Source organism: Pseudophryne corroboree, chromosome 4 (genome assembly GCF_028390025.1).
Source record: "Pseudophryne corroboree isolate aPseCor3 chromosome 4, aPseCor3.hap2, whole genome shotgun sequence".
NCBI classification, from domain to species: Eukaryota; Metazoa; Chordata; class Amphibia; order Anura; family Myobatrachidae; genus Pseudophryne; species Pseudophryne corroboree.
Genome location: NC_086447.1, coordinates 725,640,728 through 725,659,635, shown reverse-complemented (window position 1 = coordinate 725,659,635; position 18,908 = coordinate 725,640,728). Strand labels below are relative to the sequence as shown.

The window sequence follows — 18,908 nt, the reverse complement described above, 5'->3', positions numbered from 1 at the left end:
GGGAATGGCACTAATGATTTTGCAGTTAGCATACAAGAATTTTCCTCTATTTGTATAGGTATTTCTAACACATCCCTAATGGCATTGATAGATTGGAATTTAAAATTCAGCAATTTATCATAGTGCCCCCCTCTAACTTCTGTGTCGGCATCGATGTCTGCGTTGGCCTGCAAGACCTGTGTATCAGGAACTGAGGGGGTCCTAGATGAAATGGACTGATCCATATCTAGAGCATTCTTCGTAGCTTTTTTCCAGTAACTTAATAGAGTATGCCCTAATGAACTCTGAGGAATCTTATTTGCTAGGCTATCCAGCCATTCTGTCTCCATCCTAATGGGATGAAACCACTCAAGGCAATCCTGAGTACCTGGTACAGACTCCTATGAGGAAGACACCTCCACAACCTCCAAAACATTTTGTTCTGACATGACACTGACTAGTGATACTGAGCACTGTTCACGATACTAGAAGTGACACGGGGCAGCAAGATACAGCAATGGGCTACTGTACTGTACTACTATATACTGGTCACCACAATGCAGCACTGACACCGAGCACAGATATTGAGCACTGTTAAGGATACTAGAACTGACACTGGGCAGCGGGAACAGCAATGGGCTACTGTACTGTACTACTATATAATGGTCACCACAATGCAGCACTGACACTGACCAGTGACACTGAGCACTGTTCAGGATACTAGAAGTGACACGGAGTAGCAAGATACAGCAATGGGCTACTGTACTGTACTACTATATACTGGTCACCACAATGCAGCACTGACATTGTGCACAGATATTGAGCGAGCACTGATGAGGATATTGGAACCGACACAGAGCAGCAAGATACAGCAATGGGCTACTGTACTGTAGTACTATATACTGGTGGTCACCACAATGCAGCACTGACACTGAGCACAGATATTGAGCTTTTCAGGCAGAGAACGTAGCCACGTCCTCTCCGCTCAATCTACAATGCACGAGTGAAAATGGCGTCGATGCGCGGTTCTTTATATGGAATTCGAATATCGCGAGAATCCGACAGCGGGATGATGACTTTTGCCTCGTTCGGGTTAACCGAGCAAGGTGGGAAGAACCGAGGCTGCCTCGGACCCGTGTAAAACACGTGAAGTTCGGGGGGGTTCGGAACTCGACGAACTGAACCCGCTCATCTCTGATAATAACTGTATGATGGATGCATTTACACAACTTTAATAGGTGAAATTTGATAGACGTGGGCTTTGACCTACTGATATGGTGGTCCAATTTATAAGCAAAAACTGTCTCATTTCACCTACAGTGTTTACATCCTTTCCGCTTTTCCAACTTCACTTTTACTGCAGTATGTTTAATATCTCCTTAATGGGATTCCCTCAGTATTCAGACAAGCAAGTGCACTGTAAGCTTCTAAAAACAAATTCCCCTAAAATATCATTCACCATTTAATGTGAATTTCTATTTACATAGGCATCAGATACAGAGACAAAGATCAACATCTGCACAAGGGCTTATAACCTCTTGGTCAGTAAACTGAATTTTAATCCCAATGACATAATTTTTGACCCAAATATCTTAACAATTGGCACTGGCATGGAGGAACATAACAAGTATGCCATGTATTTTATCGAAGCTACAAAAAAGATAAAGGTAAGTTTCTGACACTCACATTTACAAATAACATAATTTGGCAGTGATCCTATGTTACAGGTTGCAATTCAGGTGTTGTCCTTATAAAATGTAAATGTCTTTTTCTAGGAAACATTAAGAAGTGTCAATTTCACAAGTGTTGTAGCTACTTTTTAGGCAAAGCAGAAAAAAACCTGCTTATTTTCATGAATACGTGTATCTTTCTTATATTCCTATCATTCCTAACAGTCCTATATTGCTTGGCTCCCATTTATGGAGGACTGGATTTACATAGCATAAGTGTAACATTGAAGTGGTTGGGTACGGGGCATCGGCAGTCGGGATGCCGGCAGTCAGAAAACTGACATCGGCATCCCGACTGTTTGAAATCCCTACAGGGGTGCAGGAGGCAGCTAACCCTAACCCTTTCCCTAACCTTAACCCTTCCTCCCCGCAGCCTAACGCTAACCTCCCCTTACCACAGCCTGACCCTAACCCTTCCTTCCCGCAGCCTAATCTTAGCTCTTTCTACCGCAGCCTAACCCTAGCCCTCCCACCGCAGCCTAATCCTAAACCTCCCCTGCAGCCTAACCCTAAACCTCCCCTGCAGCCTAACCCTAACCTCCTTGGGATACTGGCTGTCAGGATTCTGGTGTCTGCATTCTGACTGCTGGGATCCCGAGTGCTGCGATCCCAACTACATCCTTATTGGAGATCTATAAAATACCCTTCTCAGCGCTGGAGATACTATCTTGTTTTTAATTCTACAGTATTTCTTTTTGGTGAAGTTGGAGAACTCACTAGTGCTCCATAGGTTGCAGAAATTGGGTACCCATTGGCGTTGCCCTTCTATTAATTTTTACAGAGTGACATTTCTCCATATGTCTATTATAAAACATGCACCATTTGTACACAATATTGTTACAGTATGTACAAGTTATCTGTCTGCTTTGTTGATTGCTAGGAAACCCTGAAAGGAGCGAAGGTCAGCGGTGGCCTCTCCAACCTTTCTTTCTCATTTCGAGGGATGGAAGCAATTCGAGAAGCGATGCATGGAGTTTTTCTTTACCATGCTATTAAGGTAACCATTTATTTAGAGAAGTCCAAGGGATACTAGTAAAAATTGGAAATACAAAACTGAGTAAATTTGATTGCAATGGCCGTTTTCTGCTTGATTCTCTTCCCTCATTTTAGTTTAATATGTTCTATGAACAGTCACCTAGACACATTGCAGCCTTTTTTATTTTTGGGTTAAACCAATACCCATTGATTAGAAACCTGGTGACATCACGGAGGCACAAATGGTTATTTCTCTGACGTCCTAGTGGATGCTGGGAACTCAGTAAGGACCATGGGGAATAGCAGGCTCCGAAGGAGGCTGGGCACTCTAGAAAGATTTATGACTACCTGGTGTGCACTGGCTCCTCCCACTATGACCCTCCTCCAAGCCTCAGTTAGATTTTGTGCCCGGCCGAGGTTGGATGCACACTAGGGGCTCTCCTGAGCCCTTAGAAAGAAAGTATAGATTTAGGTTTTTTATTTTCAGTGAGACCTGCTGCAACAGGCTCACTGCAGCGAGGGACTAAGGGGAGAAGAAGCGAACTCGCCTGCTTGCAGCCGGATTGGGCTTCTTAGGCTACTGGACACCATTAGCTCCAGAGGGATCGACCGCAGGCCCAGTCCTTGGTGTTCGGTCCCGGAGCCGCGCCGCCGTCCCCCTTACAGAGCCAGAAGCAAGAAGAGGTCCGGAAAATCGGCGGCAGAAGACATCAGTCTTCACCAAGGTAGCGCACAGCACTGCAGCTGTGCGCCATTGCTCCTCAGACACACTTCACACTCCGGTCACTGAGGGTGCAGGGTGCTGGGGGGGGGGGCGCCCTGAGAAGCAATAATAACACCTTGGCTGGCAAAAATACCACAATATATAGCCCCAGAGGCTATATATGTGGAAAATACCCCTGCCAGGATATAGGAAAAAGCGGGAGAATAGTCCGCGGAAAAGGGGCGGAGCTATCTCCCACAGCACACTGGCGCCATTTCTCCTTCACAGATCCGCTGGAAGGAAGCTCCCTGGCTCTCCCCTGCAGTCTACACTACAGAAAAGGGTAAAAACAGAGAGGGGGGGCACTAAATTTAGGCGCAGTATAAATTATATAGAAAAAGCAGCTATAGGGGACATAACTCAGTTAGTCCCTGCATTATATAGCGCTCTGGTGTGTGCTGGCATACTCTCACTCTGTCCCCCCAAAGGGCTTTTGTGGGTCCTGTCCTCGGAGCATTCCTTGTGTGTGTGCGGTGTGTCGGTACGGCTGTGTCAACATGTTTGATGAGGATAATGATGTGGAGACGGAGCAGATGCCTTTAGAAGGGATGTCACCCCCTGCGGGGCAGACACCTGAGTGGTTGAGCTTATGGAAAGAAATGAGTGCACGTATAGACTCCTTACATAAGAAATTTGACGACATGCCAAATGTGGGACAGCCGACTTCTCAGCTCGTGCCTGTCCAGGCGTCGCACAGGTCATCAGGGGCTCTAAAACGCCCGCTACCTCAGACCGCAGACCCAGATGTCGACACTGATACTGACACCAGTGTCGACGACGATGAGTCTAACCTGATGCCCACTAAGGCCATTCACTGCATGATTGAGGCAATGAAAGAGGTGTTACACATTTCTGATATAAATACAGGTACCACTAAAAAGGGTATTATGTTTGGGGAGAAAAAACTACCCGTAGTTTTTCCCCCATCAGATGAATTAAATGAAGTATGTGAAGAAGCGTGGGCTTTCCCTGATAAAAAATTGGTAATTCCTAAGAAGGTACTAATGGCGTTCCCTTTCCCGCCAGAGGATAGGTCACGTTGGGAAACACCTCCTAGGGTGGATAAAGCGCTCACACGTTTGTCTAAAAAGGTGGCACTACCGTCTCCGGATACGGCCGCCCTCAAGGAACCTGCTGATAGAAAGCAGGAGGCGATCCTGAAGTCTGTATATACACACTCAGGCATTATACTTAGGCCAGCTATTGCGTCAGCTTGGATGTGCAGTGCTGCCGCTGCGTGGTCAGATAAACTGTCAGAAAATATTGACACATTAGACAGAGACACGATCCTGTTAACCATAGACCATATAAAAGTCTCAGTCTTATATATGAGAGATGCACAGAGGGAAATCTGCCGACTGGCATCTAAAGTAAGTGCATTGTCCATTTCTGCTAGGAGAGGCTTATGGACTCGCCAGTGGACAGGAGATGCAGATTCTAAAAGGCACATGGAAGTGTTGCCATATAAGGGTGAGGAATTATTTGGGGATGGTCTCTCGGACCTAGTTTCCACAGCAACGTCTGGGAAGTCAGCATTTTTACCCCATGTCCCCTCACAGCCTAAGAAGGCGCCGTTTTATCAGGTTCAGTCCTTTCGGACCCAGAAAAACAGGCGTGGAAAAGGCGGGTCTTTTCTATCCAGAGGCAGAGGTAGGGGAAAAAGGCTGCAACAAACAGCAGGTTCCCAGGAGCAAAAGTCCTCCCCCGCTTCTTCTGCCAAGTCCGCCGCGTGACGGTGGGGATCCACAGGCGGAGCCAGGTACGGTGGGGGGCCGCCTCAAGAATTTCAGCGATCAGTGGGCTCGCTCACAGGTGGATCCCTGGATCCTTCAAATAGTATCTCAGGGGTACAAACTGGAATTCGAGGCGTCTCCACCCCACCGGTTCCTAAAATCTGCCTTGCCGATTGCTCCCTCAGACAGGGAGGCGGTGCTAGCGGCAATTCACAAGCTGTATTCCCAGCAGGTGATAATCAAGGTACCCCTACTTCAACAAGGCCGGGGTTACTATTCCACACTATTTGTGGTACCGAAACCGGACGGTTCGGTGAGACCCATTTTAAATTTGAAATCCTTGAACACATACATAAAAAAATTCAAGTTCAAGATGGAATCGCTTAGGGCGGTTATTGCGAGCCTGGACGAGGGGGATTACATGGTATCCCTGGACATCAAGGATGCTTACTTGCATGTCCCCATTTACCATCCTCACCAGGAGTACCTCAGATTTGTGGTACAGGATTGCCATTACCAATTCCAGACACTGCCGTTTGGACTGTCCACGGCACCGAGGGTATTTACCAAGGTTATGGCGGAAATGATGATACTCCTTCGAAAAAAGGGAGTTTTAATTATCCCGTACTTGGACGATCTCCTAATAAAAGCGAGGTCCAAGGTACAGTTGTTGGTGGGAGTAGCACTATCTCAGGAGGTGCTGCACCAGCACGGCTGGATTCTGAATATCCCGAAGTCACAGCTGGTTCCGACGACACGGCTACTGTTCCTGGGTATGATTCTGGATACAGTCCAGAAAAAAGTGTTTCTCCCGGAGGAGAAAGCCAGGGAGTTGTCATCTCTAGTCAGAGACCTCCTGAAACCAAAACAGGTATCAGTGCATCGCTGCACGCGGGTCCTGGGAAAGATGGTGGCTTCTTACGAAGCAATTCCCTTCGGCAGGTTCCATGCCAGAATCTTTCAGTGGGACCTGTTGGACCAGTGGTCCGGATCGCATCTTCAGATGCATCGCTTAATAACCCTGTCTCCAAGAACCAGGGTGTCTCTACTGTGGTGGCTGCAGAGTGCCTATCTTCTAGAGGGCCGCAGGTTCGGCATACAAGACTGGGTCCTGGTGACCACGGATGCCAGCCTTCGAGGCTGGGGGGCAGTCACACAGGGAAGAAACTTCCAAGGACTATGGTCGAGTCAGGAGACTTCCCTTCACATAAATATTCTGGAACTAAGGGCCATCTACAATGCCCTAAGTCAAGCAAAATCCCTGCTCCTACACCAGCCGGTGCTGATCCAGTCAGACAACATCACGGCAGTCGCCCATGTAAATCGACAGGGCGGCACAAGAAGCAGGATGGCGATGGCAGAAGCCACAAGAATTCTCCGATGGGCGGAGAATCATGTACTAGCACTGTCAGCAGTGTTCATTCTGGGAGTGGACAACTGGGAAACAGACTTCCTCAGCAGACACGACCTCCACCCGGGAGAGTGGGGACTTCATCCAGAAGTCTTCCAGATGCTGGTAAACCGTTGGGAAAAACCACAGGTGGACATGTTGGCGTCCCGCCTCAACAAAAAGTTAAAAAGATATTGCGCTAGGTCAAGGGACCCTCAGGCGATAGCTGTGGACGCTCTAGTGACACCGTGGGTGTACCAGTCGGTTTATGTGTTCCCTCCTCTGCCTCTCATACCAAAGGTATTGAGAATAATAAGAAAGCGAGGAGTAAACACAATTCTCGTGGTTCCGGATTGGCCAAGACGAGCGTGGTACCCGGAACTTCAAGAGATGCTCTCAGAGGACCCGTGGCCTCTACCGCTCAGACAGGACCTGCTACAGCAGGGGCCCTGTCTGTTCCAAGACTTAGCGCGGCTGCGTTTGACGGCATGGCGGTTGAACACCGGATCCTAAAGGAAAAGGGTATTCCGGAAGAAGTCATTCCTACGCTTATTAAGGCCAGGAAAGATGTTACGGCAAAGCATTATCACCGCATATGGCGGAAATATGTTGCATGGTGCGAGGCCAAAAAGGCCCCAACAGAGGAATTTCAACTAGTTCGATTTCTGCATTTCCTGCAAGCAGGAGTGAATATGGGCCTAAAACTAGGCTCCATTAAAGTACAGATCTCGGCTCTGTCGATTTTCTTTCAAAAAGAACTAGCTTCAGTACCTGAAGTTCAGACATTTGTGAAAGGAGTGCTGCATATTCAGCCCCCGTTTGTGCCTCCTGTGGCACCTTGGGATCTCAACGTGATGTTGAGTTTCTTAAAATCACATTGGTTTGAGCCACTAAAAACCGTGGATCTGAAATATCTCGCGTGGAAAGTGGTCATGTTATTGGCCTTGGCTTCAGCCAGGCGAGTGTCAGAATTGGCGGCTTTATCATGTAAAAGCCCTTATCTGATTTTCCATATGGATAGGGCAGAATTGAGGACTCGTCCCCAATTTCTCCCTAAGGTGGTGTCAGCGTTTCACCTGAACCAGCCTATTGTGGTGCCTGCGGCTACTAGGGAATTGGAGGACTCCAAGTTGCTAGACGTTGTCAGGGCCCTGAAAATATATGTTTCCAGGACGGCTGGAGTCAGAAAATCTGACTCGCTGTTTATCCTGTATGCACCCAACAAGCTGGGTGCTCCTGCTTCTAAGCAGTCTATTGCTCGCTGGATTTGTAGTACAATTCAGCTTGCACATTCTGTGGCAGGCCTGCCACAGCCAAAATCTGTAAATGCCCATTCCACAAGGAAGGTGGGCTCATCTTGGGCGGCTGCCCGAGGGGTCTCGGCTTTACAACTTTGCCGAGCAGCTACTTGGTCAGGGGCAAACACGTTTGCAAAATTCTACAAATTTGATACCCTGGCTGAGGAGGACCTGGAGTTCTCTCATTCGGTGCTGCAGAGTCATCCGCACTCTCCCGCCCGTTTGAGAGCTTTGGTATAATCCCCATGGTCCTTACGGAGTTCCCAGCATCCACTAGGACGTCAGAGAAAATAAGAATTTACTTACCGATAATTCTATTTCTCGTAGTCCGTAGTGGATGCTGGGCGCCCATCCCAAGTGCGGATTGTCTGCAATACTTGTAAATAGTTATTGTTAACTAAAGGGTTATTGTTGAGCCATCTGTTGAGAGGCTCAGTTGTTTTCATACTGTCAAACTGGATATAGTATCACGAGTTGTACGGTGTGATTGGTGTGGCTGGTAAGAGTCTTACCCGGGATTCTAAATCCTTCCTTATTATGTCAGCTCGTCCGGGCACAGTGTCCTAACTGAGGCTTGGAGGAGGGTCATAGTGGGAGGAGCCAGTGCACACCAGGTAGTCGTAAATCATTCTAGAGTGCCCAGCCTCCTTCGGAGCCCGCTATTCCCCATGGTCCTTACGGAGTTCCCAGCATCCACTACGGACTACGAGAAATAGAATTACCGGTGAGTAAATTCTTATTTTTTTTTTAAACTGTTCTGCATGTCTATATGATGCCCCAGTATCTGCTTCTCCAACCCCTGCTGGCACATCTGCAAGGGGTTAGTGTGCCTTTCTGTTGCTAGGCAACCACCGCCAGCAGACGCGCTACAAGGAGAGCGGGAAGAGACAGACCCTGGGGATTGGCCGAAGGAGAGCGGGTCGAAGAGGAGGCGGGGTTGGCGCCCGAGAGTCCGGCCCGGCTGAGGAGAGATAAGAGAGGACGGGACGCGCTGCCGCTGAGAAGGGAGAAGAAATCTGTGGCACTGCTGCTGAACCGAGAGGCGCCGTGCAGTGCAGGAGGAGAAGTCACGCTGCCGCTGGGGAAAAGAGAGAAGCCGCGCTCAGTGTTCTGATTGCCAGCGGAGGGGGTGCGCAGACAGGGGGAGAGAGCATCCACAGAATGGAGCCAAGTGCCACCAAACATTGCTGCTGGGACGGAGAGCTGCAGTGCAGAGGAACAGACGGAGGAGGGGAGCAGTAAGGAGTGAAGGTACCACCAGAATACCGTTAGCCACTACACAGACAGTCCTCTCACCCCTTTCTCTCCCACTGCTGATCAGGGGGATGCATATCACCCGGGAGCTAGGACATCCAAACCTCCTACTCAAGCCCACTTATTTGCTAATGCCAGAATAGGGGGTTATGTACCCTCACTAAATAAAGCCTCTCCACAGCAATAGTAAACTGCATCGAAGTTAACCTAGGTTACCACACTACCTCAGCCCTTTACCAGCCAAATAATGACACCGAAGGCACTTAGACCAGTATATTGACACAAGCTGGCCTCAGCGGAGCATCACCATCAACTTGCGCCTTTGTGTATTAACCAGGTATCCTTTCACGCACCGGAACCCCAACCAGAGGCAGTGTTCAAAGTTTTATACCCAATCTCCAGCCTTAGCCCTCTGAGATACCGTTTGTGATTGTTCACTAGCCATTACAGTCAGTCTCATTAGCGCCGTCTGCTGTGAGCAGGAGTTATCAAACCTACTTGCTAGAAAGCAGGGATAAACTTTTACAGTGATTATGTGTTGCCTCAATCTATACTTGAACTTTTCAGGACATTCTATAGGGCCAGAGACTCCCTTATTTGAAATTCATAGTGCCATCTAGTGGCTCATTAATATACTGTTTGAACTTTTCTAAAACAGCTTTTCTAAAATGATAGTGTGAGCACTGATGATCTGAAAAACATTCATGTTGATGTTGTGATATGTTTATTATGCAATTGATATGTGATACGAGATAATGTGCCTTACTGAAATGTGCCAGGTCTATTAACCAGCAACTCAAGTTACTTGAAACGGTGACTACCTTCTTGCAATAAAATAGGATTTTCGTACCTACCATTAAATCCTTTTCTCCTAGTCCGTAGAGGATGCTGGGGACTCCAAAAGGACCATGGGGTATAGACGGGATCCGCAGGAGCTTGGGCACACTAAAAAGACTTAAAGTGGGTGTGAACTGGCTGCTCCCTCTATGCCCCTCCTGCAGACCTCAGTTATAGGAACTGTGCCCAGGAGAGACGGACATTTAGAGGAAAGAATTTTTGTTTAAACTAAGGGCGAGAAACCTACCAGCTCACACCACAAACATACCGTACAACCGGAGTATCAGGAAACCAGATAACAGTATGAATTAACAACATCAACAAGCTGAGTATAACTAATACACAACCCGCGTGTAAACAAAGTTAACCAGTAATAATACACTGCAAGTAATAGTCCGCACTGGGATGGGCGCCCAGCATCCTCTACGGACTAGGAGAAAAGGATTTACCAGTAGGTACTAAAATCCTATTTTCTTTTACATCCTAGAGGATGCTGGGGACTCCAAAAGGACCATGGGGTCTATACCAAAGCTCCAGAACGGGCGGGAGAGTGCGGACGACTCTGCAGCACCGATTGAGCAAACATGAGGTCCTCATCAGCCAGGGTATCAAACTTGTAAAACTTAGCAAAGGTGTTTGAACCCGACCACGTAGCTGCTCGACAAAGCTGAAGTGCCGAGACCCCTCGGGCAGCCGCCCAAGATGAGCCCACTTTTCTGGTAGAATGGTCCTTTACTGACTTCGGCAACGGTAGCCCAGCTGAAGAATGAGCTTGCTGAATCGTAAACAAATCCAGCGTGCAATAGTTTGCTTGGAAGCTGGATTTCCAATCTTGTTGGAAGCATACAGGACAAACAAAGCCTCTGTTTTCCTGGTAAGAGCCGTTCTGGCGACGTAAATTTTTAAAGCTCGTACAACATCAAGAGACTTTGGAACCGCCACCGCATCTGTAGCCACAGGCACCACATGTGAAATGAAGAAACCACCTTCGGCAGAAATTGTTGACGAGACCTCAATTCTGCTCTATCCGAATGGAATATCAAATATGGACTCTTGTGAGATAAGGCCGCCAACTCTGACACTCGCCTGGCAGACGCCAGAGCCAAAAGCATGACCACCTTCCAAGTGAGAAACTTTAACTCAACCTTACGCAAAGGTTCAAACCAGTGAGACATAAGAAACTGCAACACCACTTCAAGATCCCACGGCGCCACAGGCGGCACAAATGGATGATGGATATGCAGCACTCTCTTCACGAAAGTCTGAACCTCTGGAAGGACGGCCAATTCCTTTTGAAAGAAAATAGATAAAGCCGAAATCTGCACTTTGATGGAACCCAATTTCAGGCCTGCATCGACGCCTGCCTGCAAAAAATGGAGAAACCGACCCAAGCAAAATTCCTCCGCAGGAGCAGCTTTGGTTTCACACCACAAAACATACTTTCTCCAAATACGGTGATAATGTTTTGCCGTAACCTCCTTCCTAGCCTTAAGGAGAGTGGGGATGACCTCCGCAGGAATACCTTTTCGAGCTAAGATTTGGCGCTCAACTTCCACGGCGTCAAACGCAGCCGCGGTAAGTCCGGTAACACGCAGGGCCCCTGCAGTAACAAGTCCTCTCTTAGAGGAAGCGACCAAGGATCTTCCACAAGCAGTTCCCGAAGGTCCGGATACCAGGCCCTGCGTGGCCAGTCTGGAACGACGAGTATCGCCTGAACTCTTGTTCGTCGTATGATCCCCAGCACCTTGGGAATGAGAGGAAGCGGAGGAACACATATACCGACTGTAACACCCACGGAGTTACCAGGGCGTCCACTGCACTGGCTTGGGGGTCTCTTGACCTGGAACAATACCTCGGAAGCTTCTTGTTGAGGCGAGACGCCATCATGTCTATCAGAGGAATTCCCCAACGCCCCGTCACTTCTGCAAATACCTCTTGGTGAAGAGCCCACTCTCCCGGATGGAGATCGTGTCTGCTGAGGAAGTCTGCTTCCCATTTGTCCACGTTCGGGAGGAAGACTGCTGACAGAGCGCTCACGTGCTGTTCCGCCCAGCGAAGGATTCTGTGGCCTCCGCCATAGCCGCCCTGCGCCTTGTTCCCCCTTGGCGGTTTACGTACGCCACTGCTGTCATGTTGTCCGACTGGATCAGGACAGGACGACCCTGAAGAAGGCCCTTTGCTTGTAGCAGGCCGTTGTAAATGGCTCTTAACTCGAGAACATTTATGTGGAGACAAGATTCCTGGTTTGACCATTTTCCCTGGAAATTTCTTCCTTGCGTGACTGCGCCCCAGCCTCGGAGACTTGCATCTGTTGTCAGCAGGACCCAGTCCTGGATTCCGAATCGGCGTCCCTCTAGATAGCCACCACAGGAGAGAAATCCTGTCCCTGGAAGATAGACTTATTTTCCGGTGCATGTGCAGGTGAGACCCGGACCATTTGTTCAGCAGATCCCACTGAAACACCCGGGCTTGAAACCTGCCAAACGTAATGGCTTCGTAAGCCGCAACCATCTTCCCCAGAACCCGAGTACATTGATGAATCGACACACTTGTCTGTCTCAGAAGCTCCCTGACCATTGTCTGTATTTCCAGAGCTTTGTCTTCCGGAAGAAACACTCTGTAACTCCGTGTCTAGAATCATGCCCAGAAAGGGCAGCAGAGTGGCCGGGATCAACTAAGACTTTGGCAATTTTAGAACCCAACCGTGTTGTCGCAGAACCGACAGAGACAGATCCACATTTTTTAACAACTGTTCCTTGGACCTCGCCTTTATCAGGAGATCGTCCAAGTACGGGATAATTGTAACCCCTTGCTTGCGAAGGAGAACCATCATTTCTGCCATGACCTTGGTGAAAACCCTCGGGGCCGTGGAAAGCCCAAACGGCAACGTCTGAAATTGGTAATGACAATCCTGCACCGCAAATCTCAGGAAAACCTGATGCGGAGGATATATCGGGACGTGTAAGTAGGCGTCCTTTATGTCGACTGACGCCATAAAATCCCCCCCCCCCTTCTAGGCTGGAGATCACAGCTCGAAGAGATTCCATCTTGAACTTGAAAACTTTCAAGTATGGATTGAGGGATTTTAGGTTCAGAATCAGTCTGACCGAACCGTCCGGCCTCGGTACGACAAAGAGGCTCGAATAGAACCCCTCCCCCCGTTGGGACGGGGGAACGGGAACAATGACCCTCTGTTGACACAACTTTTGTATCGCAGCATTTACCACCTCTCTTTCCGGAAGAGACACTGGCAAGGCCGAAATGAAAAAGCGGTGAGGGGGCATCTCCTGAAACTCCAGCTTGTATCCCTGAGACACTATGTCTAGGACCCAAGGATCCAGGCCTGATTGAACCCAGACCTGACTGAAGATCCGTAGATGGCCCCCCACCGGCCCGGACTCCCGCAGGGGAGCCCCAGCGTCATGAGGTCGACTTGGTAGAGGCGGGGGAGGACTTTTGGTCCTGGGTGCCTGATACTGCAGGCGACTTCCTTCCCCTTCCTTTACCCTTTGAAGCGAGGAAGGACGAGCCCCATCCTCGCTTGTATTTATTGGGTCGAAAGGACTGCATCTGCTGATGGGGTGCCTTTTTCTGTTGTGCAGGAACATAAGAAAGAAAATATGACTTACCCGCAGTCGCGATAGACACCAGGTCAGCCAGGCCGTCACCAAACAAGACACTACCTTTGGGGAAGAGCTTCCATATTTTTCTTGGAGTCGGCATCAGCATTCCATTGATGGACCCACAGCGCCCTCCTGGCCGAGACCGCCATGGCATTGGCTCTTGATCCCAAGAGAACCAACATCCCTCGCCGCATCCTTCAGGTAATCTGCAGCGTCCTTGATATAACCAAGAGTCAAAAGAATATTATCTCTATCAAGGGTATCCATATCAGAAGCTAAATTATCAGCCCATTTAGCAATAGCACTACTCACCCATACCGACGCCACAGCAGGTCTGAGCAATGCACCCGTATTAACGAAAATGGCCTTCAGAGACGTTTCCAGCTTGCGATCCGCCGGATACTTGAGAGCTGCCGTGTCGGGACGGAAGCGCCACCTTCTTAGACAAACGGGATAGAGCCTTGTCGACATTCGGAGACTACTCCCACTTTTCCCTGTCATCAGAGGGGAAAGGATACGCCATGAAAATTCTCTTGGGAATCTGCAATCTCTTGTCTGGTGACTCCCAAGCCTTTTCACAAAGAGCATTCATTTCATGAGAGGGGGGAAACTTCACCTCAGGTCTTTTCCCTGTAAATAAACAAATCCTTGTTTCCTGCACCGCAGGTTCGTCGGAGATACGTAAAACATCTTTAATAGCCACAATCGATACTCTTAACTAGCCTTGGGTGTAAAGTATCCTCATTGAAATCGACATCGGAATCAGAATCCGTGTCGGTATCCGTATCTACCATCTGGGTAAACGCTTTTGTGACCCTGAAGGGGTCTGCACCTGAGTCAAAGCATCCTCCATGGATTTCCTCCATACTTGTGTCTGAGACTCAGATTTATCCAACCTCTTAGACAATGAGGCCACATTTGCATTAAGTGTACTCAACATAGTAACCAAATCAGGTGTCAGCTGTGCCGACAGAACCATTTCCAGCCCCTTTTCTGCGCCCCCCGTAACCTCCTCTGGGGAGGAATACTCAGCCTCAGACATGCCGACACGTAGTGCCGACACACCCACACACACACTGCCCAAACCAGGGGACAGACCCACAGGGAAGCCCGGAGAGAAAAAACATAGAGGGAGTATGCCAGCTCACACCCCAGCGCCCATATATCACCAATATAATATATGATGATAGCGCTGCCTTTAATTATAAACAAGCACCAATTTATCTGTGTGTGGGAGCATGGAGCGCAGCGCTACCGCTGCGCTGTACCTCGTTACTGAAGTCTTCTGCCGTCTGATGTCTTCGGATCTTCTCATACTCACCCGGCTTCTTTCTTCTGGCTTCTGTGAGGGGGGTGACGGCGCGGCTCCGGGAACAAGCAGCTAGGCGAACCAAGTGATCGAACCCTCTGGAGCTAATGGTGTCCAGTAGCCTAAGAAGCAGAGCCCTTAACCAAGTAGAAGTAGGTCTGACTTCTCTCCCCTCAGTCCCACGATGCAGGGAGCCTGTAGGTAGCAGGTCTCCCTGAAAATAAAAAACCTAACAAAAGTCTTTTCTAGAGAAACTCAGTAGAGCTCCCCTAGTGTGAGTCCAGTCACTCCTGGGCACAAAGTCTAACTAAGGTCTGGAGGAGGGGCATAGAGGGAGGAGCCAGTTCACACCCAGTCAAAGTCTTTTTAGTGTGCCCAAGCTCCTGCGGATCCCGTCTATACACCATGGTCCTTTTGGAGTCCCCAGTATCCTCTAGGATGTAAGAGAAATCTTGTTACCGTGTCCCACCGCTTTGATCATTGTGCACTTTGGGGTGTTGTTCATACTTTGGTTTCTCCGTCCTTCTGCCCAAATTCTACACAGGTGTTCCAAACAGATCTCGGCAGGCGTCGCGGCAAGTGAGGACAGGACGACCCGACAGGCCGCAACTGGACATGTGTGAAAATCCTGGTACGCTAAAAATGTAATATGTTAGCGTACCAGGAATGTCACACCTGTCCACTTGCGGCCTGTCGGGTCGTCTTGTCCTCACTTGCCGCGACCCCTGCCGAGATCGGTTTGGAACACCTGTGTGGAATTTGGGCAGAAGGACGGAAATACCCCTGTTAGGACAACACCCCAAAGTGCACAAAGATCACTACGGTGGGACACGGTAACAAGATTTATTGCAAGAAGGTAGTCACCGTTTCAAGTAACTTGAGTTGCTGGTTAATAAACCTGGCACATTTCGGTAAGGCACATTATCTCGTATAACATATCAATTGCATAATAAAACATATCACAACATCAACATGAATGTTTTTCAGAACGTCAGTGCTCACACTTTCATTTTAGAAAAGCTGTTTTACGAAAGTTCAAACAGTATATTAATGAGCCACTAGATGGCGCTATGAATTCAAATAAGGGAGTCTCTGGCCCTATAGAATGTCCTGAAAAGTTCAAGTACAGATTGAGGCAACACAATCACTGTAAAAGTTTATCCCTGCTTTCTAGCAAGTAGGTTTGATAACTCCTGCTCACAGTAGACGGCGCTAATGAGACTGACTGTAATGGCTAGTGAACAATCACAAACTGTATCTCAGAGGGCTAAGGTTGGAGATTTGGTGTAACTTTGAACACTGCCTCTGGTTGTGGTTCCGGTGCGTGAAAGGATACCGGTTAATACAAAAGGTGCAAGTTGATGGTGATGCTCCGCTGAGGCCAGCTTGTGTCAATATACTGGTATAAGTGCCTGCGGTGTCATTATTTGGCTGGTAAAGGGCTGAGGTAGTGTGGTAACCTAGGTTACAACTTCAATGCAGTTACTATTGCTGTGGAGAGGCTTTATTTAGTGATGGTACGTAACCCCCTTCTCTGGCATTAGCAAATAAGTGGGCTTGAGTAGGAGGTTTGGATGTCCTAGCTCCTGGGTGATATGCCTCCCCATGATCAGCAGTGGGAGAGAAAGGGGTGAGAGGACTGTCTGTGTGGTGGCTAATGGTATTCTGGTGGTACCTTCACTCTCTACTGCTCCGCTCCTCCATCTGTTCCTCTGCACTGCAGCTCTCCATTCCAGCAGCAGTGTCTGGCGGCGCTTGGCTCCGTTCTGTGGATGCTCTCTCCCCCTCTCTGCGCACCATCTCCGCTGGCTCTCAGAACGCTGAGCGCGGCTTCTCTCTCTTCGTTCCGTTCAGCAGCAGCGCAACAGGTTTCTTCTTCCTTCTCAGCGGCAGCGCGTTACGTCCTCTCTTCTCCCTCCTCAGCCGGGCCGGACTCTCGACGCCAACCCCGCCTCCTCTTAGGCCCGCTCTCCTTCGGCCAATCCCCAGGGTCTGTCTCTTCCCGCTCTCCTTGTAGCGCTCCTGCTGGCGGTGGTTGCTAAGCAACCGAAAGGCACATTAACCCCTTGCAGATGTGCCAGCAGGGGTTGGAGAAGCAGATACTGAGGCATCATATCTACAATAGGTAACAAGTGAACTTCAAGTTACAGATCCATTTAGGAATTACTGGTCTTCAGTGTGGCTTATAGAGGTGACACTACAATCAGTGGTTCTCAAACTTTTTTGAATCACGGCGCCCTAGAGTATCAGAAGTTTTTTCACGGCATCCCTAGGCCAGAAGTTTCTTATTGAGAAATTTAGAAAGAAATAATAAATTAACTACATTATGTTTATATATCATCCTTAGGTTTAAGTGTGTGGTGAGGGACAAGATTTGCTTCTGTTTGTCCTTATATTTTAGGATTAACAAACACCCACACTGGTTTTGCCTATTACATTTGACCATAAATAATTTTAATTGGTCCTGGACCACCAACCCAGGGCACCCCTGCAAGTGTCCTGAGGCACCCCAAGGTGCCATGGCACACAGTTTGAGAACCACTGCACTACATCTTGATTTGCTGTGTTGGAGCATGTAGCATGTATGCTGCATGGTAACATTTCCGTGTCTTCTGTAGATTGGCATGGACATGGGGATAGTAAATGCAGGCAACCTTCCAGTGTATGACGATATAGACAAAGAACTCCTTCAGCTGTGTGAAGATCTCATTTGGAACAAGGATCCAGAAGCAACAGATAAACTTCTTAAATATGCGCAGGTACATAGGAAAAATATTGACTTAATAAACACAAATTCCTACATGTGTGTCTGGTAGAGTTCAGCAATCAATATACTGTAATTTGCTATTTTCTGTAAAGTGATAAGTTCTATAGATAGCGTAACATGGACTATGGTTATTGTTTTTAGCCATGAATTGGTGGATAGTTTGGGATATGTGTATATATGTGTACATATATAATTTACTTCATTTAAAATTCATAATATGAAAGTTCATACCATTAGTAGATTAATTCATTAGAAATGAATCATAATTATAATATGTAATCTATACATGGTTACCGTAAGAATGTGTGTGTATATATCTATGGATATAATTTAATGGTATATATACAGTATATATGTATAAGATATGAGTATATGCAGGTTTGATAGTAGATTTTTATGAAATAAATATTTATAATTTATAGAATTGTATAGTTGATGTAAAATAGGTGCAGGGGTGCTTAACTTTGTGGCTTATGGTAGAGCAGCATAGAAAACAGAGAGAAGGGGGCTGCATGGGCTCAGTAACAGCTGTCAGTGACCATTGTGTGAGGCTCTGACAGAAACTTCTGGAGGGATCGCGAGCGCTATATTAGCTACTGACAGGGGGGAGTAGCACGCGGCTTAGGCGGGAAGAGAGCTGCACGAGCCGGGGTCTGGAGGGGAATAAATAGAGCTCCCTGCAGGCAAAAAGCCAGACTGCTGTTCCCCCGGGTAGAGTGCGCACACTGTCTCCAGAGCGCTGCTGTAAGGAGCGGCGGTGGCGCTGCTGGGATAGTGTAGCGTACCGGCACCGGGCATACCTGGCTGCGGGAGCTGGAAGGGGCCGCTGATTGCAGAGCGGAAGCCGGGGAAGCAGTGCCGCGGTCTGCGCTGAAGTCGAGGGTGGCGGGAGGCGGTGTTGAGGACGCCCCGTTCCGGCCATCCCCAGTGATGTAGATCACAAGCAACAGGAGGCAGGTGCATAGCTCCATAGTGACCGAGGGAAGCCAGGGCGGGACCGCCTCTAGCAAGAGGGCAGTGCAGATCAGAAGTGCCGCCTATAACAGAGGTCATCTGCCCCATTCAAGCCTGCCAACAAGCCGAGGGGAGGAGTCGGGGGAGTGTATTCCAGCCGTCTGCGCTACCGAGGAGTGTAAGTGCACCTTTAATTTACCGCATTGCCAGCACACTGAGGGACATAGCACTCATTATAGACCTCCCAGCTAAATTACAAAAAATCTATCTGTGAGGAGGATATTCCACTGCAAGGG

The 18,908-nt window shown here is 48.5% G+C and overlaps 1 protein-coding gene across 1 annotated transcript in view; it reads left to right on the top strand.

The window, feature by feature from the left end:
* MTR (5-methyltetrahydrofolate-homocysteine methyltransferase) overlaps window positions 1-18,908 on the top strand; it is a 224,570-nt gene that overhangs the window by 70,841 nt on the left and 134,821 nt on the right. Inside the window, exons 16-18 of the mRNA XM_063918059.1 lie at window positions 1,467-1,646; window positions 2,590-2,706; window positions 17,510-17,650. Of these exons, the coding sequence (XP_063774129.1) occupies window positions 1,467-1,646; window positions 2,590-2,706; window positions 17,510-17,650 (438 nt within the window). The remainder of the gene's footprint in view (window positions 1-1,466; window positions 1,647-2,589; window positions 2,707-17,509; window positions 17,651-18,908) is intronic.